Below are 25337 nucleotides of genomic sequence, written 5' to 3' on the forward strand. Positions count from 1 at the left end.
AAGCAGGGCAGATACTGAGAACTGGGACAATTCCAGAGGCTCTTCCCGGACACCATGCGCCACATGCTGTTATGGTCTCTTCTTTCAAAGATTCCCAAAAACTCTCTGATCCAGATTATTGCTTATGCCACACCCAAGTGCTGAAGCATCCAACTCACCCAACTGGCAGAATACAGTGAGCCAGTAATTCTCTTATCAAACTTTAAGTGGTTTATACTTTCCCTATGGCCACTGACATTGTAAGCCAACAAATTCCACCCTCCAGGAAGGAGGCAGACAACACAGATACAACAGAAATATCTCCATTCTAGATCTCACAGACAACCACAGCACCCTGAAAAACTGAGTGCCCAGGCAATTAAAAGACTGCGATCTTGAGGTAACAAAATACTTCCTACTCACAACATTACGGTAGTGCATAGCAACCATATGAGAAGCCAAAAAATCCCCCTTTCAACTTCAAAGGTTTAAACCCCACTGTTAAATTCTTATTTTCAATATCACCATACATTCCTACAAAGAACAGAAATAAATAAAGCTCTAAATTGTTGCATTTTTAACTAGGTTTGGTACACAACCTTCCCCATGCCTCCAACAGCGAGATTTTTGCCATTTGTTTCAAAACTGACCAAAGGCTATCAGATAAATGCCATCCTCCCATTTCAAAGCAGATGACCAACATTTCATTGTTCCTACAATGAATTTGGAATGATCTAGAATGTACAAAAATCATTACATATGAGAGAATTAACTCGGAAGTATTTTTTCAAATGGACAGTTTATAGAAAAACACTTTATAAAGAACCAAGTTCTTAATTCAACGGTCAAGTTTAGTACTGCCATTCTTTCTGAAGTGTAGAACTTAAACATTCTTTTTAAACCTGTGTCAACAAGTTTTCATATTGTCAAAACATTTCAGTGCAAGAATTCACCCATTTAAATAGTGTCAAATCTTCCTACTCTAAAAGCATTTAACAACATAACCAAATTTCAGACTGTATGTCTCTGCTGCAGAGAATACTATTGTTTTAAATTCAGTTAAAACAAGTACAAATATTCTCTTTGTAGCCATTTTCAACAACACAGGTGTAATTAGAAAATAGCTTAATTTAAAACGGTTCTAGTTGAAATTGCCACGTCGTGAGCCCCAGCAAATAACCTGATACAGCAGCTCACAAAGATTAAACAGTCAGAAAGTGAATGTTACCTTATTGAAAATTCTCCAGGCTGCTTCTATTTTTTTATACAAAGGCTGTTTGGACATATAATCCATTCCAAGCAATGCTCAGAAATCTTTAAATACAGAATACAAAAAGGCATATTAAGGAGAAAACAATAAGCACGCTGGGAGGCTCCTCCTTTTCAGTTACCATATTTGCATATCTGACCAAAGGTTAGTCATCAGTCTGACTAAAGACGAGCTTTAAGGAAGAGAGTATTTACAGGAAATGATGCACATTTGGTAAGCACCCTTACCGTCAAGTCAGTGTAACTTACAGTAAACTTCCCAGTTTAACCACTGCAACGCTAAACAAATTGGTATAAGCTATTACAAATTAAAGGGTTGAATGGAAAAATATTAAAAACGCTCTAACATTGCTCACAAAATCTTTAGGCATTTACTGTATACTGTAAACCTATCATTCTGCCAGTATCACTATAAAGACTGAATGTTTCTATTCAAATTTTTCTTGTTCCAAAGAATTAAACTGTTTAAATGCCAATTCAAATAGATAGTTCAAGTTAAAATTTCATAAATCAATGAAGAACTGAATAAATTCAGAGGTAAAACAAACAAAATCTCAATTTATTTTGTGATTTTTATGCAGTATACAGAATCCTTAATGTTATAACATTTCAAAGACAGTTATTTAGCTGGATTCATAACCCCAGTTATGACTATCTTGCTAAAACTGCTTATTATACTAATAGATAAAAGACAGCTCAAAATTTTTAATTTAAAGGTTCCCACTGTAATTAAATTTAATGTATGCAATAACATACAGAGCAGTTTTGGACCCTTGAACAGATGAGGTGATATTGAGCTTGCTAACTCCTAGCAACTTCTTAAAACAAACAGTATACCAAAAAAATGTAGGATTAGTGTGAGTGGGTAATTGATGGTCAGTTATGGACTCAATAGTCCGAGGGCTCAACAGGTTTCCATGATGTGCGTTTCTGTAATCCTCGCCAGCAGGTACACACTTCCACTGACTTCAGTGAGGGAGAACATTGCAAGAAAGCACAAATTAAATACTTGTGGAACGCACACCATAGCCTCTACTTCCTCAGAAGGCCAAGAAAATTCATCATATCCTTGATGGCACTCTAATATTTATAGATTTTTACTGTTGAACTGTCCCCTAGCACAACACGGTAGATTCCTGGCCAAGCAATCTACCTCCTTGTCCTTGCAACTTATTGAATGCCTGCACTGCACTTTGTCTGTCACTGTAACACTTTATATTGCATTGTGTTACTGTTTCCCTTGAATGACCTCAACCTACTGATATGACAGTTGGTATGCCAGAAGGTTTTCATTGTGGCTCAATACATGTGACAACAATAAATCAATTTACCACCACAGAAAACATCGCATCCACATGCGTCACAACTTGGTATGGCAACTATTCTGCCTGCACAAGACCATGAACAAACTGCAGTGAATTGTATGCACAGTCCATCATGAAAAAGAGCCTCCCCTCTCTGCTTCCCACTGCCTTAGGAAAGCAGCCAACACAATCAAAGCCCTCTCTCACCACAGTCACATTTTCTTATCCCCGTCTGTCAGGCAGAAGATACAAAAGCTTGAGAATATGTATCACCAGGACGAAGGACATTTTCTATCCTGCCGTTATAAGATTACTCTTATACCATAAAGAACTCTCCATCTGTTAATCTATCCTTGAGGCCCTTACAGTTCATTTATCTACCTGCACTACACTTTCTCTGCAACTGTAACACTATATATTTTTCCCATTTTGTAGTACCCAAATATATGGATTGATTCATCTGGATGGCATGATGCTGAGAAAAGCCTTTTGCTGGGTGTTGTTACATGCATCTATAATAAACCAATTACCAAACATTTATTAATATTGTGTAGTTTATTTATTGATATACCTTGCAGAGTAGATCCTTCCAGCCCTTTGAGCCACGCCACCCAGCAGTCCCCCAATTTAACCCTAGCCAAATCACAGGACAATTTACAATGACCAATTAACCTATCAACCAGTATGCCTTTGGACTGTGGGAAGAACCAGGAGCACCCTGAGGAAGCACATGGGGCCACACGGAGAACGTACAAACTCCTGGCATGCAGTGGCAGGAATTGAACCCAGGTCACCTGTAGTGTAAAGCACTGTGCTAACCACCATGGCTGCTGTGGTTATTGTAGGCTGATCACTTCAGGCTCAAGACACTGTTGAGAGGGGAACTAGACAGCTTTCTTTACCCAGTTATCTTCAGTAGCCTCATGAGTGACCTTAGCTCCATCATGAAATCATCACTGGCAGTAAATTGTAGAGTATGCATTTTCATTTGAATGCTCCACATTACGAACTAATAACGACATGCAAACAGTAAGCAGCCTTTAGCTGATTAGTGGCAAGTAACATTTCTGTGGCAGGCTATCACTATCCTGGCAAAATACCCCTCGATATTTAACAAAATTAGAATTACTGGGTTTTTTTTAACCATCAACAACACTGGGTGTGACAATTATAACCATATAACAATTACAGCACAGAAAAAGGCCATCTCGGCCCTTCTAGTCCATGCCGAACGCTTACTCTCACCTAGTCCCACTGACACGCACTCAGCTCATAACCCTCCATTCCTTTCCTGTCCATATACCTATCCAATTTTACTTTAAATGACAATTCCAAACCTGCCTCTACCACTTCTACTGGAAGCTCGTTCCACACAGCTACCACTCTCTGAGTAAAGTAATTCCCCCTCGTGTTACCCCTAAACTTTTGCCCCCTTACTCTCAACTCATGTCCTCTTGTTTGAATCTCCCCTACTCTCAATGGAAAAAACCTATCTACGTCAACTCTATCTATCCCCCTCATAATTTTAAATACCTCTATCAAGTCCCCCCTCAACCTTCTATGCTCCAAAGAATAAAGTCCTAACTTGTTCAATCTTTCCCTGTAACTTAGGTGCTGAAACCCAGTAATTAGGATGGCAGTAATCAGCACTGGGCAGAAACTTAACTGGATAAATAAAAGAGCAACCAGAGCTGGGTATCCTGGAGTGAAGGACTCATTCCCAAAATCTTCCCACCCTCTAGAGGGCACAAATCAGGGGTGATAATGGAATTCACTCCACTTGGCACGGTGAACACAGTAGCTTCCATCTGGCACCCTACACAACAACCCAGTGTTTTCCCTCTTTCCACACTGGATCACCATGGCTTCTCCTCTGTGATCATCTACAAAATATACTATTACAACTTGGCAAATTTTGTTCAGAGACCCCTTACAAACCCCACTCTCTATAATATAGAAGGTCCAAGACAACAATCAATGGGAAAAACCTCCTTTTGCTAGCTCGCCCATTTATCAAGTATCATTCCATTACTTGATAACATGGCTTATCACTGTTACAAGGCTAACTAGAGGATGTACACTGAATACTGGCCTTATCAACGATGTTCACATCTCATGAGAGAAGAGAAAAATGCAAAACACTGTGGCTGCACAAAATCTAAGTAAATGCAGAAAATACTGGAGAGCAGGTCAGTAGCATTTGTGGAGATTAAAAAAAAGATGTAACAGCAGAAGTTAAGATCTTTCAACACTCTCATCAAATATGCAGCTTCACTGTTTCCATACTTTCAGTACATATTTGGGGAATCTAATGGAAGATCTTTATACTGCTTATTCTTCTGCAGCAATTCACTTTGTAATTACTGATCAGCACCATGCATGCAAAACAGACAGATTGAGAGATGAAGTTTGAGCTTTCTCTTAGTGGGGGCAACTTGATTCTCACTTGTATCCTTAGCCCTCAGCCAAACGAACTGCAGGACATCAGTTAGCTCTGCATTCTAACATAGCACACAGAATAAACCTGATTTTGATAACTTTTTCCCTTCTCTTCTCATGAACAAGGCCAACCAATACCACTTGTAGAAGGAAACACTTGTCTCTCACAAGAATGAAATGTCAAGCATTATCTCCTTCCCAGGTACTTTTTTGTCTGCTTTGTTAGCAGGTCTTTGACAAAATTTTGTTTAATTATTTTAAGCTTAAAAAACGCAAGATTAAAAATATAAATATTGTATACATTTTAGGGACACACAAAGCTAAAGATTCCTTGAATCTTGGGCTACCAAATGCTCTTTTCTGGTCCATCCTTTTCTGAGGTTTCCATTTTGATCAGATATAGATTCTTGCTGATATTTATCTTCTACACCTCCATGTTATGGAAGATGTAATGTACACAATGATCCATCAGCTCTACATGGAGGCAATACTTCAAGCAGTCCTTATGCCTGTCACAACATTTGAATACCAACTCGCTGATGTATCTTGTGGTTGCACACCCATTATAGTTGTACCACTCAAAAGCAGTGAGACTTTGAAGGTGTACCACCAGTCACAGCAAAGTATGGAAGCCCCTGTCCTCAAATACATCCTCTGAATATGGGATAGTAGGATATTTAAGTGTTTCAAAATAAAAGCATTATGGTAGCTACTGAAGCAGCAGATACAGGTTTCCATGAGTCACTCAGAGTGGTGGAGAGAAAGATTACAATTCCCTTTCCTCAATCTCTATCCAGAGGAAATGCTCCTGCACCTCCTTCCTGACAGTAGTAGGTCAATTATATAATCAAATAGATTATATTTGATCCTCAACAATGTTTCAGGCCTCTTTTATACAACACTCCCAGTAAACATCACAGACAGGGAGGAGAGAGACCCTGCTGGAGACCTCTTGATGGTTTTTAACTATCCTGTGTAGGGTCATGTGGTCTGAAGCTTTTTCACTTACATACCACACAATGATACAGCCAGACCAGTCACTAGCAATAATGCTCCTGTAAAAAGTTTGTTAGAATGAACTTGGGGAGCTTTTCATTCCTCAATCTCCTCAGAAAGTGGAAGAATTAGTGAAAGTGGAAATGTGGCAATGACTGTATCTCATATCTCTTGCATTGTATTGAAAGCTCTTTGGAACGTCTTGAATTGCAGCACATAAAGCTCTTCTCTCTTTCATTTGTTTTCTTTTAAGCAACAACCCATTAACTAGGAAAACTTCACATCCCAAACTGTTCTTGTTTGGTCATACTGATGCAACAGTGAATTGGTGGTAGAGTTCTGAAAAAAAATATGCTGTCATTTATGGCTACATCAACAGAACTTTATGATGCCTTTAAACATATTTTCCAACTTTACTTAGTTCTGGTAAAAGTTAATCAACATAAAAGGTCAACTCTATTTCATGCTCTTTCTCTCCACAGATGCTGTCTGAGTTGCTGCGCACATTTTAGCATTTTTTTTAAATTTAATTTTTCCAGCTAATGCAGATTTTACTTTTCAATTAAGTTAGACACATTGCATGAGAGTGGAGCCTCATTGTGTCCACAATACGAGGGAACAAACATGCTAGATAAACAGATAAGTGTTTATAACTTAAAACATAATGATAATTTCCAGATTCTATTGAACAAATTATTTATTGGATTCAATTCCACAACTTTTCAAGGAAGGACTAATTCAAGACATTCAGGTTCCCATGCTGTTAACATAACTTCTACCCATCAGTTAACTTTTGTGCCATTTTAAAATAATCTAAAAATATGATGGTACAAATGCCTAAATTATTCCAAATGCCCACCATTCTCTGGGTCCTTTTATCAGAAATACAGATATATGTGGAAAAGATTACACACCTGCATTTGTTCACCATTTCTAGATTGGAACATACACATATTTAACGGTTCCAAACTTGGATCTTCATAGTTTTGACCATTAATGGAAAAGGCATCTGAATATGCTTCACTTGATGAACTAATTAACTGCCTGCAATGACAAAACAAAATATTTTAAAACCATATAATCAATCAAAAAATAAAATGCTGCTGATGCTGAAAATCTGAAATTAAAACATAAATGCTGGGGAAAAAATCATTAATAATTAATCAAAATCAGGAAAAGTTAGAATAAAACCAAATTTTATATAGGGAAAAGGGGAGGAGGAGTAGGAAAACAAATGGGAATGTACGTGACAGGGTGCAGGGATGAGAGTTAAATGACAAAACAGACATCATCTCCTGTAAATCCAGCAGCAGGGTGCAGCTATGAGAATAACATAAATCCAAGCTATGCCTTCAATGCTACTCCTGACATCTATTTCATCACTTTATTGATTGACAAAATTGATAGCAACTTTGTGTGTCCTTGTTGAACTAGAAAGCTTCACCATCTTTATTGACTATTTATAACTGGCTCTTTCCTACACATCACCTACCTCTGTATATTTCTTTCCCTTACTGGCGTTCTCTTTTTTTGTATCTGGGAATAGCTTTTCCCAACTGGTATCCACCGACACACTAACAAACACCCCCAACTACTTGATATATCCTCCCAAGCTGCTACCTGCGCAAGAACCCTGTATTCCCAGAATTTGCTTCTCCACTGCATTTATTCTGAAGAGGTTATTCAATAGCAACGCTTCCAATATGCCTTTATTTCACCTAAACCATAGAATCCCCATCAACAGGTATGAACAGGCCTTCTTCCTTTCATTTTTATTTCCTGCCACCTTCCTCACAGAATAAGAACAGGGCTTTCCATGTCCTCGCCTATCCTTGTTTTTAAACAACTATCACCTCAAAGGATGGAAACATCTTTATACAGGTAATTATGCAAAGGTGCAATTACCTAAGTGCCTAGTGGCCTGCCCGGACATAATCAAGTTTTTAATACCGATGTAATGAAAAATAAGTACTTTCATTCACATGAAAGTGATCTGAAGTGACTATAATACTTCTGACAGAACAATGATTTTCTAGTAGCAGCTAATGGGAGAAGGTGGAGGCCGAAATGCTTGGCTGAGTTGTTAAAAATGGGTCACCATTTTGCCTTTTTAAAATAAATGCTAGCCATATTTGTGTAAAAAAAAAGTGACACAGTAGCCCAGTGGTCAGCCTAATTGCCTTACAACGGCAGCGATCAGGGTTCAATCCCGGTGCTGTTTATAAGGAGTCTGTACGGTCTCCTCATTCCTCATGGCTTTCCTCCAGGTGCTCTGGTTTTCTCCTATATTCCAAAGATGTATAGTTGGGATTGGGCATGCTACATTGACACCAGAAGTGTAGCCAAATAACTAGGCCTAAAAAACAAACCTAAACCCCATATGGTTTAAACTCAGCCTAACAACTAAGCCTGAAAAAACAAACCTTCTCCCATGCACCCTAATAGAAAATAGACCGCAGAAAGGTACACAAGCCAGGGAAAGTATGTCCTCTCTGAACTTATGTACACCCTCGTACATCCCTGACTCCAAATCCACCCCCAATGCAGACCAATTCAAGCGGTATCACACACAATCCTGCAGCATATATATAGATATACAGCATTATGGTGCTCCAGGTAAACCATTCCCAATGCAGGCCAAGCAAAAACCTTCACCACCAGGTCCCTTCCTGGCCCTCACCTCCATTGCCTAACCCAACCCCTCTCTCTTTTAGCCCCTTACCTCCAACTATCAACCCTACCCATAAATCTAACCCTAACACCCACAACGATCTCCTCACCTCTGCTCTGATTATCTGCCCAACACAATCCTCACTGACCTGATTTGACTCAAACAACCTAGTTCATGGTATGTTTCAATGTACATAGGACAAATAACATTAATCTTTAGCCTGTAGATTGGAGAACCTATTATTATTGGGTCACTTGGTTGAATAAGTGGGTCGTTTGAAATACAGTTTGAAAATCACTGGTCTAATGAATTCCTGATTGTGAATAGACCAAAACAGTAAATCACTTAAAATCCACTGGCACTAAAGTGGCAATCTGGCATTAATATAGCAGTCTCATTCTGAAAATTGACAATTACAGCAACATTGCAGAACTGTAGTTTCTACAGAATGTAAGATGCTCAAATTTGAGTACCATGTACAAGTAAAGCTAACACTTCATGGGCAAGTGTAAACAGCTTTAACAAAGATTTTGCACAACATTTAACAAAGATCTGTAGGTTCCTGGAAGAAATTTCCACAGGTTTGGACTTGTTTCCAAGGAAGTGAAGGAACAGCAGTGACATTAACAAATTTTATAGATATAAATCCCTAAAGATACAAAGGTCATTTCATGAGCGTAATATGCTAAAGCAAAGGAAGAACAACTGAAGACAGCAACAAAAAAAATTTGCTATTGTGGGTGTTAAGGGTTGTCTTTAACGAGAGAGAAAAGTAAAGGATGGACAGGAAGGTGAAGAAAAAGGTTGTTTATCAAGAGTACAATCATTGCATCAAAGGTAAAGCTGGTATCTGGAAAGAAAGAGATAAAGAAACCAAAGGACTGCACAGAGATGAAATGAACAATATATGGGGCAAGGGTGGAGATACATTCCTATCAAAGGAAGCGCAAGGCACTCCTTCCCTCCACTAGCCTACAGATTAGCTTAGGGCAAAGTGTAACACCTGTTTAGCTCTCCAATCAGAGTCACATGAAGCCATGGGATCAGATAGTGGATGATCATATGAGCAGTTGGTACATATCATATTTTCCGGTTACATGACTACTAACGCCAGACAGACAATCTCTGAAGAGTATTGATAATGGCTGGGGTCACCAGTCTTGTAAAGACACTGCCCAGAAGGCAAATGCAAACCACTTTTGTAGAAAAATTTGCCAAGAACATTTATGGTCATGGAAAGACCACAATCGCCCACGTCATACAACACGGTACGTAACGAACAAATGAGGGGGGCAGGATGCTGCAGAGACAGAGTTGTGAAACCATGAAAGTGTTTAAAAATTGTATCAAATATTTAGACCCAAGTTTAGAGGAAGCAAGAGCTAAGGCATTTCAGTAAAGACAGATATTACAGACATCAGGATAATTATCTGACAGTGTGTTCGATGAGCTGGAGCTTATACAGAATGGGAAACCATCCACCCAACTATTAGAATAACTTAACCCAATTGGGAAGATAGGTTTAGAATTGCAGCAATAGATACAACAGTGCATCCATATCTCTCAATAAACCAAGGTATAATCCACCACTGTTTAAGAACCTGGTTCAACACAAGACAGTGATCAAGGAGGTGCAGCCCGCATCAAAGGAATAGAATTCATGGTGCAAACCAACTCTGATGACTTTTATCCCACAGCGTTCAGCTGAAGAATGTTGCATTGTCATTTTTGCTCAGAAACACTGAAGTGGTGGATGATCAATGAAACTCAACCAACAATACAGCATTAGCAAGGTGTTAGCCTGCCAGTGGTGTAGTGGCGTCCACACCAGACTTTGAGGTGAGCACCCCTGGGTTCGAATCCAGCCAGCTCCTTTCACGCTTTCCATCTGTGCTGGGTTGAGGGTCAAGCTAGCAACTCAGCCTCATAAGAAACAGGTTGTTGCCCAATGTGCCACAAGGCGCAGAAAGGAACAACAATAACAAGGTGTGCCAACACAATGAAAAAGACTTTTTCAAATGCCTTCTCAAAATTTACTCTGTCTAGTTGGACATGCATTATAACGCAGGAACTACCCCTGCTTAAAAAGATCTCCACTTGCAACAATAAAAATTGCTATACAAGCTTAAATATATTACCATCTGAAATAAGTAATATGACCAACCGTCATGTTTTCATTCTTCACTGCCTGTATAGGAAATGTAAAGTAATATTCTTCCCACACCATGAGGAAGTTTCTTCTCTTTAATATTTAATTCTATAAAAGGCATAGTTTTAAAATGAGAGATAGGTTTTAAAGAGGATGTGAAGGGGAAGTTTTTTTTATATAGAGTCGTTGACATCTGGAAAGTGCTGTCAAAGGAGGTGGAGGAATCAGATACAATCACTACATATGTGGCATTTGACCAGACACGATAAGCAACGTATAAAAAGATATGGACTTCTTGCGGGTAAATGGGTTTAGTGGTGATAGGCAAAAATATTGACATGCACATGGTGGGCTAAATGGCCCATTTCTGTGCTTTACAACTCAATAACTTACATAAGTATGTGGTTTAGAAACAGCTACAGAGGCAATCAAAGTAATAATATATTGATAGTAATTTTAAGCAAAGCATATATTTAAATCAATAACCATTGCAAAAAGTGTTTGTTTCTACTGTCTCACTTACAGAAGATGAGGGTATTTCATTTTTATTTCTCTACGGGAAAAAAAAATCACTTCACGATGCCAAACTAGTCATACTGTACTGCTACAGAATATCATGACAATGTAAAAATCAATCATGAGTAAAAGTGCTTCTCAGAAATGGACATGCAATTACTGTATTCATGTCCCTATATAAAACTTCTGAGATTGAAGGAGAGGAAAGGCTAACAAGCCAAAATGACAACAGTTGGGAATACTGTCGTATCTATCCTCCTACTAAAGTAATGTATTGCCTGAGATGGCTCACAAGCCTGCATGGAACTTTACTTGCAAGGCAACACTGAGTTAAAATAAGAGTAAAATTAAAGCAAGAGCAATACAGCACAGAAACAGGCCTCACTTGCTCCTGTCTGGCCCATACCCTTCTAAGCCTTTCCTATTCAAGAATTTATCGAAATGACCCTAATGTTATTTTGCCTGCCTCACTCACTTGTTCAATATATGCACCGGCATCTGTCTGAAGTTGTTGCTCCTCAAATCTTTCTTCTCTTATTTTCAACTATACCTACTAGTATTTGATTCCCTTTCCCATGTGCATTCATCTTCTCTGAGCCCTTCATATTTATACATGTCTTTAAGGTATCCCTCAGTCTCCTACATTCTAAGGAATAAAGTCCTACTGTGCCCAAGCCCTCCCTATAACCCAGGTTCTTGAGTCCACACACCATTCTTGTAAATCTCCTTTGCACTCTTTCCCGTTTAATGACATTAGATTAGATTTTTTTTTCTCATGAAAACTGAGAATAAGACTGTCAAAATATGGAACCAGATTCCATAGATGCTGCCTGACATGCTGATTTCCTCCAGAATTTTGTATGTGTAAATCAAATGATTGGGGTGCACAGTAGTGTTAGCACAACGCTTTACAGTATCAGCCACCTGGGTTCAATTCTTACTGCTGCCCGTAAGGAGTGTGTACATTCTTCATGGCCGAGTGGATTTCCTCTGGGTGCTGTGGATTCCTCCCACGGTCTAAAGACATACCGGTTGGTAGATTAATTGGTCATTGTAAACTGCCCCATAATTAGGCTAGGATTAAATCAGGGATTGCTAGGTGGCGCAGCTTGAAGGGCCAAGAGGCCTACACTGTGCTGCTTGTCAATAAATAAATAAAGATCTTGTAGTACAGAATTTTATTTTTACAATTTTCACCTTTTCCATGTTGCCTTACATTATACTTTGATAAGTTTATAGCCTCTAGGACTATAAACGCAGTTTTATAATAGGTAAATTCGATAGCAAAATTTCTCTCTTGACCACAATGGTCCTGCCTAACAGAACTAATAAACTAGTTTGTCTCGTTGAGATAAAAGTAAACTTGTTTTTTTCTTTCATTCAAGATAACGTGGGCAGCACTAACTAAGTTGGCATTTATTTCCTATCCCTAAATGTCTCTGAACATTGTGGGCTACTAGGTAATTTACATTCATCATCAAGCCTTGTGTCATATTGATGTGGACGATCATGGTCTGTGATCATGATTGTTCTTCACATATTTTTCTGCAGAAGTGGATTGCTGTTGCCTTCTTCTGGGCAGTATTTGTACAAGACGGGTGCCTCCAACCATTATTAATACTTTTCAGAGACTGTCTACCTAGCATCAGTGGTCGCATAACCAGGATTTGTGATATGCACCAACTACTCATATGACCATTCGCCACCTGCTTCCATGATTTCATGTGACCCTGATCGAGGGCTGAGGCAGATGCTATACCTTGCCCAAAGGTGGCCTGCAGGCTAGCAGAGGGTCCTGCCAAAGGGTTTTGGCCTTAAATGTTGATTACTTTTTTTCCCCATAGGTATTGCCTACTAAGTTCCTCCAGCATTTTGCGTGTGTTAGCGGAGGGAAGGAGCGCCTTACACCACTTTTGGTGGTGAAGTAACTCCACTTCGCTGCCCAAATTTACATTATAATATTAAAGAAAAGGAACATTAGATTCATACAAGAGACCACGAAAGTTTCCTTCAGTGCAGAATATCAAATGTCATAAAATCCCATCGATTTCAATGAAACCACTTCATAAATCAATGGTATTGATCCCTCTGATCAGTAATCCTACTGATCTTGTACTCCCTCCCTCTACTCCCACCTTCTTATTCTGGCTTCTTTTCCCTTCCTTTCCAGTACTGTTGAAGGGTCTTGGCCCGAAATATTAACTCTATTCCTTTCCATTGATGCTGTCTGACCTGCTAAGTTCCTCCAGCATTTTGTGTGTGTTATTCTCAATTTCCAACATCTGCAGAATCTTGTGTTTATTATCGATTTTTAAAAAATTCTCAATCTGCTGTGGTGGGCTTTATGCTCAACTGAAATTGGAAAAAGTTGATATCAAAAGGCATCAAGGTGACCATACACATAAGTGAGTTAAAATTAACATATAGACACAAAACTCAAATCAATCTTTCATGAAGCAGCTCAGGCTAAGAAATTCCTTTGAGCTTTATCAATGTTCTTGGAACAGTGACAGCATTGTCAAGGAACTCCTTGACCTCTATAATCAGATAGCTGGAAAACAAATTATTTGCCCTTCCTCTCAACTAAGGAACACCTGGATCACCAGGGTCTCATTCCTTCCTCTCTGTGACATGTACTTACAGCATTGTATACAAAGGGCCCAAAGCATTGTTGCGGATCCCTACCACTCATCCCACAATATCTATGACCAAACATCATCAGGAACTAGGACTGCCAGACTGGGTTACAGCTTCTTCACTCAAGACGTGAGAATACTGAATACTCTGCCACCATCGAGGTCTTGTTACTAGGACAGACAGCTGTTTAATGTACTGTTTACCTGTGCTGTGTACTACATGCATTTTGAATTATACTTTATTAACTTACTTGTAGTAAAATTTTGTTTTACGTGCTGGTGTGTGATACGTGTTTTGTGGGTGTAACCTGGTCCTGAACAACATTATTTCATTTGATTGTATATATGTAGAGTCAGATGACAATAAACTTAAACTTGAAAAATGATGATGCTAGAAATTGAAAAACCAAGGGAGAGAAATAACTGGAAAATGGAAATGATGGAAAACACAAACAAGTGAGTATTTTATGGGTAGAAAACTGAGGAATATAAGATCATACAGTTCTGGCTGAATGAAAAATATCCAACCAAGTCATTACTGCTCTCATTGAATAAAGCCTGGAACTTTCACCCAAAAACAAGAGCAACTTATGAGGTACAGGAGAGCTTTCTTTCCAGAACATATCAGTGATACCTGCAAACTCTCTTGAACAATCACACAGTTATTGATTAGGTCTACTTGACTTAGAAATGTCCAACAGTTGCTATTAATTTCCAAAACAATGTATTTTTACTTTGTTTAAAACAGGATCACATATTAAATGATTATTTTTTTCTGTTTTAATCTCCATTTTTTTAAATTCCAGATTTTCTTTCAACACAGAAAGAAGCATTTGGCTCATTGAGCAATGCTGATTTATTAGAGCAGCCCCAAAGCAGTTTCTCCACATACTTCCCTGTAACCTAATCTTCTTGACATCCTCATCAACTTCGCCCTGATTCTCCTACCATACACTTCTATGAAAATCAATACACAGTAGCCAATTAATCTAAAAGGCAACATGTTTTTGGGATGTGGTAGCAAACTGGAGCACTTGGGGGTGCACCCATACAGTTATAAAGAAATATGCAAACTCCATAAAGACAGCACCAGCAGTCAAAATTGAACATGGTCACTAAAGCTGAGCCAGCAGCACTACTTGTTCTAACATCTATTAAAACAAAATAATATGGATTCCAATGTTCCACTGTTGTTATTGCACTCACTTTTGTAAATCACACGTAAACTACCACAGATTGTGCTAATATTGACATTATTATAAATACAAGATTACATTTCTTCACCATAATCACCAACAGGGATAAATGACAGGATTAACAATCGATGCATTGATTGCAAAAACTCATCGCCAATTGAATAGGAGAATCATAAATGAAAATCAAAAAGTTTAAACACTAGAAAGGAAATAGAAAATGCTGAAAACACTCAGCAGGTCAGGCAGTTTCTGTAGAAAAGAAAACATTTAAAAATTTCAGGTCAAATGTGTTTGTCAGTATTGTAAAATTTTAGAAACCAAAATTGCCTATTTAGTCCATCAATGTTTTTGCTGACTCCCTAAAATAATTATCTATTTATTTTTCTTTTGGTGTCATTTAAAAGTTACCAGCCAAAAACAACTTCTACAGATTCTGTCAACACTCATTTTAAAAATGCATTGAAAGTCAATACCTATCCATATATATTTCTCCTTATTTTATAAATACCCAAAGGTGTTAACTCTGTGCTTTCATCAACAGATTTAAAGGGAAAAAAATCCTATACCATTTATTCACAATGCAAAATATTTATATACCATTGTGTTATTTGTAAATACTAATTAAAATATCTATCACTTAACAGATGAGGGAGTGCTTTATTTGCCAGCAATATTAGTAACCAGACTAAAGCCAAAATTAAATTTTAGGATTTGATACAGTATCTTAAGCCTCAAATACAAGAGGAAATTCCTTTTGTCTTTGTTGTGATCACAAACAAGAGAAAATCTGCAGATGCTGGAAATCTGAGCAACAAGGACAAAATGCTGGACGAACTCAGCAGGCCAAGTAGCAACTATGGAAAAAAGCACGGTCAACGTGTCGGGTCCTGCTGAAGGGTTTCGGCCCAAAACGTCATCTGTGCTTTTTTTCCATAGATGCTGCTTGGCCTGCTGAGTCCCTCCAAGCATTTTGCTTTTGTTGTGATATCCAGGACACATTTCTGAGGTCTAAAAACTAGGATGACTTCTTCTTTCACCTTAAATCACTTTCAATGTAACCAGTAACTACAAAAGAGCAAATACAGAGAGATAATTACATCCAGCCCCTAGGATGTGGTTCCCAACCTGGTGTCCACTGACCCCTCTGTTAATAGTAGGGGTCCACGACATAAAAGGGATGGGAACATGGAACACTTTCCCATGTTGTAACTCAGAGGATATTCAATACTACATTTCAAAATTAGACAACCATAAAAGTCTGGGTACAAATGTAACACTATTCCATTTGAGAGACCTGAAAAAAATTAACAAAAACGACCCAAAGCCTCTGCACTTTAAAAAAAATTTTCTTGACCAAAAACTTTTGATAATTATCTCTTAATTCTGAATATAAGTCTTTTTTGGACTTTTTTAAAAAAGCCATTTAAACCTATTAATAATCAACCCATCTTTAGCATTAACATGGATATGAGAATTTAAATAAAAATGATAACTTGCACATTATTAAATATGTTAACACTATGGCAACGGACAGTTTTGTAGTATAGAATTTAACCTAATGTCTTGCTTTTGTTTCAGATTCCAAAAATTTGTTATCAGTAATATGCAGACAACTTGCAAGCTTTAACATGTCATATTTACAATAAAAATGCATCACAGCAGAAATTAAAAGCCATCTAAAAAGTAACATAACTTCTTTGTAGAAGTGACAATTAATCCAATTTAAGATGGAACTTGTTATGAATGTACCACAGCTCTGAGGGGCCGAAGGGTGCGGGGTAGCCCCCTCCTTTGTGAGAATCGCAAGATCACTATTGAGTCAATTCAGGAGACACAGGAAATGAGAGAAAGACATGCAGAATCCACAAAAGGGTTAGAATGTGTCCTGGCCTCCGAAAGGCGGACCCATTGATACTGGCTATTGTCTCTTGGAGACAGACTTGTGTATTGCATCCTGGACGATGCAATCAAAGCCCCAGGCAATGAACCAAGGAGGAGGTTGGTAGAGGGATTGCATCATTCCCAACCTGATTGACACCTGAGACCCTGTGAGTCAGGATAAAAAGTGGGTCTGTGGGAACAGCCTCTCAGACGCACCAGAAGAAACGCTAGCGATCCCGTAATAGCGAAAGCCGGTGGAAGGCCACGTGCGTCCGCTTCCATTTGCCCGGAATCGGTGACCCTTGCCACGGAAAAACAGTTTTTAGCTAACAACGGGGAACTCAACTCTCAACGACTCTCGAAGGATTGACATCATAAACAGAATGGGCAAGTTTTAACCCGTCTCTCTATCTCTCCAACAATTGCCACACAGGGTCCCCAACGGCTGCAGCCTGTATGAACTGAACGAACTATATATTTTCATCGGCCAATTCATTATCCCCTAGACAACGATACAGCTTATTTCTTATTGATTATTATTATACCTGCGCTTTTAGATTTAGTATTGATGACGTATATTATCTGTGTGTTTGCATTGATATTATTTTTGTTATTTCTATCAATAAATACTGTTAAAAATAGTACCATCAGACTTCAACAGACCTCTCTATCTTTGCTGGTAAGTGACCCAGTTATGGGGTACGTAACAAATTGGGGTTCTCATCTCGAGATTTGATACCAAATTGGGGAGCCAGTGAATCGGGCTTGTAAGTCCAAACTTGGATCTGGTTACGCAGGTAACCAGCAAAGATGGACGGGAAACCAGCAAAGATGGACGTGGGTGAATTTATAGAAAACCCGACTCTGGAGGTGCTAGAGGCGGCCACCAAATCAGATTTGATAAATTTGGCGAAGGGGTTAATCCTCACAGAGGTGAGGTTGTCAATGAAAAAGCGGGAGGTGCGAAGGGCAATAACTCAGTATTATATTGGGAAGAATGTGTTTACAGCTGAGGTATTGGAAAATATCCCTGAAAAGGTACCAGCTTGTGGGACGGCTCAGTTAGAGTTGGAGAAATTAAGGTTGGAACATGAAATTGGAGAGAGGGAGAGGGGGAGGGGGGGGAGGGGGAGAGGGAGGGGGAGAGGGAGAGGGGGAGGGGGGGAGGGGGAGAGGGAGAGGGGGAGGGGGGAGGGGGAGAGGGAGAGGGGGAGGGGGGAGGGGGAGGGGGAGGGGGAGAGGGAGAGGGGGGAGGGGGGAGGGGGAGAGGGAGGGGGGGAGGGGGAGGGGGAGGGGGAGGGAGAGGGGGAGAGGGAGAGGGAGAGGGAGAGAGAGAGAGAGGGAAAGAGCTGAGAAGGAGAAAGAAAGGGCCGACAAACAAAGGGAGCATGAGCTCCAGCTAAAGGAGTTAGAGCGGGACCGGGCTGAGAAAGAAAGGGAGCATGCGCTCCAGCTAAAAGAGTTAGAGGTGAAATGGGAGCAGGACAGAGCTGAGAAGCAAAGAGAGCATGAACTTCAGTTAAAACAGCTGGAAGCAGCTGAGAAGGAGAAGGACAGGGCCGAGAAGGAGAGGGAGGCAGAGAAACAGAGGAAGCATGACTTGGAGATGGAGAAGTTAAGGCAAGAGCAACGAGTTCAGGGGTCAGACCGAGAGGAGCAGTTTAATGTTAGTCGGGAGTTGAGGTTAGTACCTCCGTTCGAGGAGACGGATGTTGATAGTTATTTCTTGCTTTTTGAAAAGGTGGCCGTGAATCAGAAGTGGCCCAGAGAACAGTGGGTGGCGTTGTTACAAAGCATGTTAAAAGGGAAGGCACAGCGGGCATATACGGCGTTGTCCATGGAGGAGGAAGAGGAGGAGAGTTATGACAAAGTAAAGGCGACCATTCTCCGGAGTTATGAGCTAGTACCTGAAGCGTATAGACAAAAGTTCAAAAATTTAAAGAAAGGGTGGAATCAGACGTATACTGAGTTTGCCTATGAGAAGGGTGTGCTCTTGGACCGTTGGTGCACCACAGAAATAGTGGACGAGGATTATTGGCGTCTCAGGGAGTTAATTCTGATTGAGGAATTTAAAGGTTGTGTTTCGGAGGATATCCGGATGTATTTGAATGAGAAGCCGAATAAATCCATCTCAGAATTTGCTAGGTTCGCAGATGAATATGCCCTAACCCACAAGACAAAGTTTTCCTCGAATAAAAGTTCCCAGAGAGACCGTGGGAATGATCGAGAAAGCCCGCTGGCTGAGGTAGAGGTACCGCCGGGAGCTAGTGGTAAGATTGAGGGGTTAAGGCAAGACGGCCAGAGATTTCCGGGCTTGACCTGTTTTAATTGTGGAAAGGGGGGGCATATTGCATCTAGGTGCTTTGCTCCGAGGAAAGAGACAGGAAAAGGGAAAGCAGCAGTCCCTATCGGATGTGCTGTGGTAATCAGTAAATCGACGAGAGCCCCGGGTAGACAGAGTACGAGAAGGGTCTGAGACTTGTATGTCAAACAGAACCGTGTCTGTGAGGGAGGGAGGCACCCCAGTTCCAGTACGGATCTGGAGTGACACGGGGGCGGAACTATCATTGATCAGCAGTAAGGTACTAGCTTTTGGTCGCAAGACGGGAATGGTAGCTGTTAAAGGCATAGGCAAAGGGACGGAAATGGTGCCCTTGCATAAGATCATTATGAATTGTGAGCTAGTCTCTGGACCAGTTGAAATGGGGGTGCGATCAGAATTCCCGAGAACTGACGCGGACGTCCTTCTGGGTAACGATTTAGCCGGTGGTAAGGTTTGGTCGGCAATGACGCTGACAAAACAGCCTATGAGTGTTGAGGCTCCGCCCCTAGAGTCCAAGATCTATCCCGCATGCGTGGTCACTCACAGCATGTCGAGAAAGGCAGCTGAGAACGAGGGCAGTTTAAATCTGGCCAGTATCGATTTGGCCGAGACGTTTTTACCGACTCTGTACCACGAGGGTTTGGAGGGTGGTAAAACAGAGGGTAGTAAAGTGAAAGAGAGTAAAGGAGAGGAGATAGACCTGCCCTTAGCGAGGAATGAAGTGCTAGAGGCACGAAATGGAGATGAGAAACAGGTAAAGCTGTTAAAAGGTCCAGAGGTAGACATGGATGATCTGTCTGGTTTGGCAGAACTGTTTGAAGAAGTTGAAAATTCTAAAGGTGTTCCCAATAATGAAATGAGGGCAGTCCTAGATGAAAAGGATGCCCTTACCTTGAAGAAGTCTGCTGGGTTGGCAGATGAGGTTGTTGCAGCCCGCAGGGTTGAGTTTACTCCGGAAGGGAGTTGCCCAGAGAGCAGCTGGGAGAATCAGGGGAATTTGGAATTTGGACCGGGTACGGGTATTGAAAGCCTGGAAGAGGCAAATGTCCCGTTTGAGTGTGTCCAAGATGTGGATGCACGCGGTACTGAACCTAGTAATGGAGCTCAGAAAAAGCCTGAGGTATTTGATTCAGCTGAAAAGGAATGCAGTCCTTGTGGGTCAGATAGACTTGGTTCAGTGAAGAAAGGGTTAACCTTGGTAATAGTGGGAAGTGAGAGTTCCCAGGTGTTTGTGCTCGAAAGTGTGTTAAAAGTTAATGCGGAGATCAAACGTGGGGAGATGAATATTATCATTGAAGAAAATGGGAAATATGTCGTTCCCAAATCGAATGAAAAAAATTTAAAACCCGCGGATCACTTACAGGTTGAGTTGAAAGATGACGGGGCCCCCCATGCTATTGTTATTCCAGAGTGTGGTGTGAAAAGGCAGAATTTGAAATGCTGCTTGAACAAAGAGTTCGAACTGAAAACTAATAGCCTGAAGGGTCCTGAAGAGAAAGCTAGCAACTTGCGTACAATTAAAGAATTGGGTGGAAATTCAGAAGATGGTTTAAGTTTGGGACACAGTGTTGATAAAATAACTCCTATGAAAGAAGCGGGCAAAAGCCTATTTTGCCAGGTTACCCGAGCTCCCCACATGGGAACTAACCGAAAAAGAGACAAGGGTTAATGGAGACACCATTTTTAAATAGCAGAAACCGGTTTTAAGGGATTTCGACAAAGCCTGTGAATAATAAAAGACAACCCCCATGGAAGCCTGCCTGTTAAGTTTGAAAGCAACATAACGATTGGTATTTGCATGAACTTTTATAGTATACACGTAAGCTTAAGATCACAACTCTTTAGTTTTGTTTGCTGAAAAAAAATAGGTGGTTACTAAATTGGAGTCTGATGCTGCAAGAGTTCGATATTAAGATACAGCATATTAAAGGAAGTGACACTGTAATCGTTAACTGTTTAGATGCTGAATTGAATGTATAACTGTATTACTCTGTAGTGAAAAGAAAAGCTTTTGTATTGTGTTAGATTCTAAAATCCTGTAAGACTCTGTACTACTTCGTTTTCACCGCTGGTGAAAACGCTTTGAAGAAAGGGGGTGTTATGAATGTACCACAGCTCTGAGGGGCCGAAGGGTGCGGGGGTAGCCCCCTCCTTTGTGAGAATCGCAAGATCACTATTGAGTCAATTCAGGAGACACAGGAAATGAGAGAAAGACATGCAGAATCCACAAAAGGGTTAGAATGTGTCCTGGCCTCTGAAAGGCGGACCCATTGATACCGGCTATTGTCTCTTGGAGACGGACTTGTGCATTGCATCCTGGACGATGCAATCAAAGCCCCAGGCAATGAACCAAGGAGGAGGTTGGTAGAGAGATTGCATCATCCCCAACCTGATTGACACCTGAGTCCCTGTGAGTCAGGATAAAAAGAGGGTCTGTGGGAACAGCCTCTCAGACGCACCAGAAGAAACGCTAGCGATCCCGTAATAGCGAAAGCCGGTGGAAGGCCACGTGCGTCCGCTTCCATTTGCCCGGAATCGGTGACCTTTGCCACGGAAAAACGGTTTTTAGCTAACAACGGGGAACTCAACTCTCAACGACTCTCGAAGGATTGACATCATAAACAGAATGGGCAAGTTTTAACCAGTCTCTCTCTCTCTTCAACAATTGCCACACAGGGTCCCCAACGGCTGCAGCCTGTATGAACTGAACGAACTATATATTTTCATCGGACAATTCATTATCCCCTAGACAACGATACAGCTTATTTCTTATTGATTATTATTATACCCGCACTTTTAGATTTAGTATTGACGACGTATATTATCTGTGTGTTTGCATTGATATTATTTTTGTGTATTTCTATCAATAAATACTGTTAAAAATAGTACCATCAGACTTCAACGGACCTCTCTATCTTTGCTGGTAAGTGACCCAGTTACGGGGTACGTAACAAACTTAATAGTACTTTTTATTGAAATTGTCCAGTTTTTAACTCCAACAGCTATGTAACAAAACTCTGTACTTGAAACTCAAATACCCCAACACTAATGAATTGAAGTAAGATTCTGATCCTGAGGCAAGCCTTGGCATCTCTTAGCCAACCTACCGAATGGAACACTTCATGTTTACATTTAAAAATAAACAGAAGCTAATTTTAAAAAGGACTTTTGACTCATTCTCAGTAGGTCTCAAACCATTCTGCACAATATTTTAAAATGAAGATACTACTAATTCCTAAGCAAATAGGGCAGCCCTAAATAACAACTGATTACTAACAAGCAAGATGAGAGAAATAGTGATTTTAGCCTAGGTTTAGCTTTAGCAGAAACATTCATAGTATCAGTTCAAATTAGTTGTCCTCTTTGGTTAGTAACATTGAAGGGACAAGTTTAAGGCGATCACTAAAGGAAAAAGGTGACACATTTTGCCACATCTAGCCTGTGTTCAGGAAAATAGAATCCACAGAATTTGTGGGCCAGGTAATTTAAATGAGCTTTGATAACCTTTCTCTGTGTTAAAACAGAAGTACTTTACTGGGTCTGCATGGAAAACAGAAATACTATGCTGGACAATCCAGCTAAAATGCCTCTTGATTGAAAGCACAAAGCTAGGTGGGGCTGGAAATTGGAGTAGCAGGAATGAGCCACATATAAATTATGCAATTGTTTGGCTATTTGAAGTCACTGCTAAGTAACTGCATGGTATGGCTCATATGAGTTTTTCTTTTCACTGAAGGGGTAGGTGCTTAGCTTTTTGTAAAAGGGATAAGGCCATTAGCAGCAGAAACAAACAGAAACTTGGTTTCATTGAGACAATCTCCAGATCGTTCACATTTGAGTCTGCTAAGTAAACAGAGAAAACACTGGGTCTCCACTCAACAAAACAGTACAAAAGAATCTTGTGCCATGGTGGTGTCACAATATTTAACTCTTACTCAAGGATTCTATGTCAAAGATGGGAATAATTTGTAATGCTTCTGGTAACATAACGTCTACTCTTTTACACTGTACACTCCATCCCTTGAAATTAAAATCTGTAAAGCTAATATTGAACAGTGAGGATTTAATCAACTGGAACATGTTGAATCAGAAAATGTAAAAGAAGGCCTTTTAACTCTTGGTTTATCCTGAAACTGACGGCCATAAGATCAATCTTTTTCAATCTTTCTATTTCTATGCAGAAAAACAATGGTTGACCTCATCAGGTTAAACAGTGTCAAAATAATCATAAGCATTCCTAACTAATTATTTTTATTCATTTTGATTTTGCAGATTGCTCAGAATGTTAGAGAAATACAAATATGCAAAGCTTCATTCATAAGCAGCATACAAACTGGTTAGTAATAACAAAAAAAAGCAAAAGTACAGGACTAATTAATAAAGAACAAAGCATACAAAAAATTAAATTACAAATAAATGACAAACTTAGCTGTATATTAAGCAATTAGCAAATAGGCTCCTTGTGACTTCTAAATACCCAAGCTCTTTTAGGCAATGCTCGTGCTTTGTGTTAACAGTAATTTCTATTAAATGTTTTGAGATATTCTAAGGCCTTGAATGCCAGTCTATTTCTAATTTAATTATATTTTTGTCTCAGAATTTATAAATGCACTGAAACATTTTGATGTCAAACCAACCTGATTTCATGTCTTCCCCTTTAGTTTGAAAGACTGAATTACTCATTCACTGGACACCAATGCTCATTGCAAATGCAGCTTTGTTAATAATACAGAGCCTTACAAAATTTATATAGACACAGGTAGATGCAAAAAGATTAAAATTCAACATAGTTGAATTCCAGACAGAATGCAAGACTGCAAATTCATGTTTCCAAAGCTATCATAAACTGGACAAAGGCTTTCTATATAGCTCAAATTTCTACAAAAATGTGCTTTAAACCTGACATTTTATGATCTCCCTAGAAATTCAGTGAAATTCTCTTCATGTGGCTAATATTACCTACCGGTACTTTGTAGAGAGCTTCAAGGTTAAGCTTAAGAAATAATTTAAGCACAAAAGCAAATGTAATGCTCAAGAGAATATATTATTAACAATGTATAATTACCGGGTATCATTTGGAGATGGTGCAGAAGGAAATGCTGAAGAGGGGTATACAAAATGGTTCCATAGATCAAAGTTAGAATGCAGCAGTTGATTCTGAAAGAAAACACAATAAAGAAAATAATTAGCAGAATGCAAAGATAAACCATATTTACCACAAGTCATACTTAAGACAATGAACCCTAATAGCTGAGCTTATACAATAGGATCCACCACTGCATTTATTCTGTCTACCAAATTATTGACTCAGATTTAATTTAGTAGCAGCTGTTCTGTTATACCCTGATTTTTGGAACTAATTTGTCAAATAATTTGTTACCGCATGACACAGGCCTGATATCCCAAACCACCATTTTCAATCTGTTTACTTTTAGGGCTGATCCTGCTGAAATCCACCTCACTATCAAATATACAGGTGGCCCCCGTTTTTTGAAGGTTTGCTTTATGACAGCTTGCTGTTACGAAAGACCTGCGCTAGTACCTGTTTTCGCTAACCAAAGAGGATTTTCACTTTTACAAAAAAAGATGCCCACTTTATATGTGTTTACCCCAAGAAAGACTACATGAATGTGAAGCCTTGTGTGCGCATGCGTGTATGTGCCAATTCTTTTTCTCCAAATCGATTTTGGCTCGCTGTTTTCCCGATTTTGATAAGTCAAACTACACCGTACATACAATATTTCTACTTTACATAGGCTGTATATTTATCATATGATTCCTGCTTTTACTATATGTTAGTGTTATTTTACATTTTATGTGCTATTTGGTAGGTTATTTTTTGGGTCTGGGAACACTCAAAAAATTTTCCCATATAAATTAATGGTAACTGCTTCTTCGGTTTACGACATTTCGGCTTACAAACGGTTTCATAGGAACGCTCTACCTTCCGATAGCGGGGGACACCTGTGACTACTTTA

At 39.6% G+C, this 25337-nt stretch overlaps 1 protein-coding gene across 3 annotated transcripts in view; it reads right to left on the bottom strand.

Annotated features, from left to right (window-relative positions):
- sbno2b (strawberry notch homolog 2b) overlaps positions 1–25337 on the bottom strand; it is a 174782-nt gene that overhangs the window by 95554 nt on the left and 53891 nt on the right. For all 3 annotated transcript variants that reach the window (XM_073068253.1, XM_073068250.1, XM_073068252.1), the window contains exons 3-4: positions 24425–24516; positions 6902–7031 (exon numbers count right to left, since the gene is read on the bottom strand). In XM_073068253.1, coding sequence (XP_072924354.1) covers positions 6902–7031; positions 24425–24516 — 222 coding nt within the window. The remainder of the gene's footprint in view (positions 1–6901; positions 7032–24424; positions 24517–25337) is intronic.

The sequence above is a fragment of the Hemitrygon akajei genome, chromosome 16 (genome assembly GCF_048418815.1).
Source record: "Hemitrygon akajei chromosome 16, sHemAka1.3, whole genome shotgun sequence".
NCBI lineage: Eukaryota > Metazoa > Chordata > Chondrichthyes > Myliobatiformes > Dasyatidae > Hemitrygon > Hemitrygon akajei.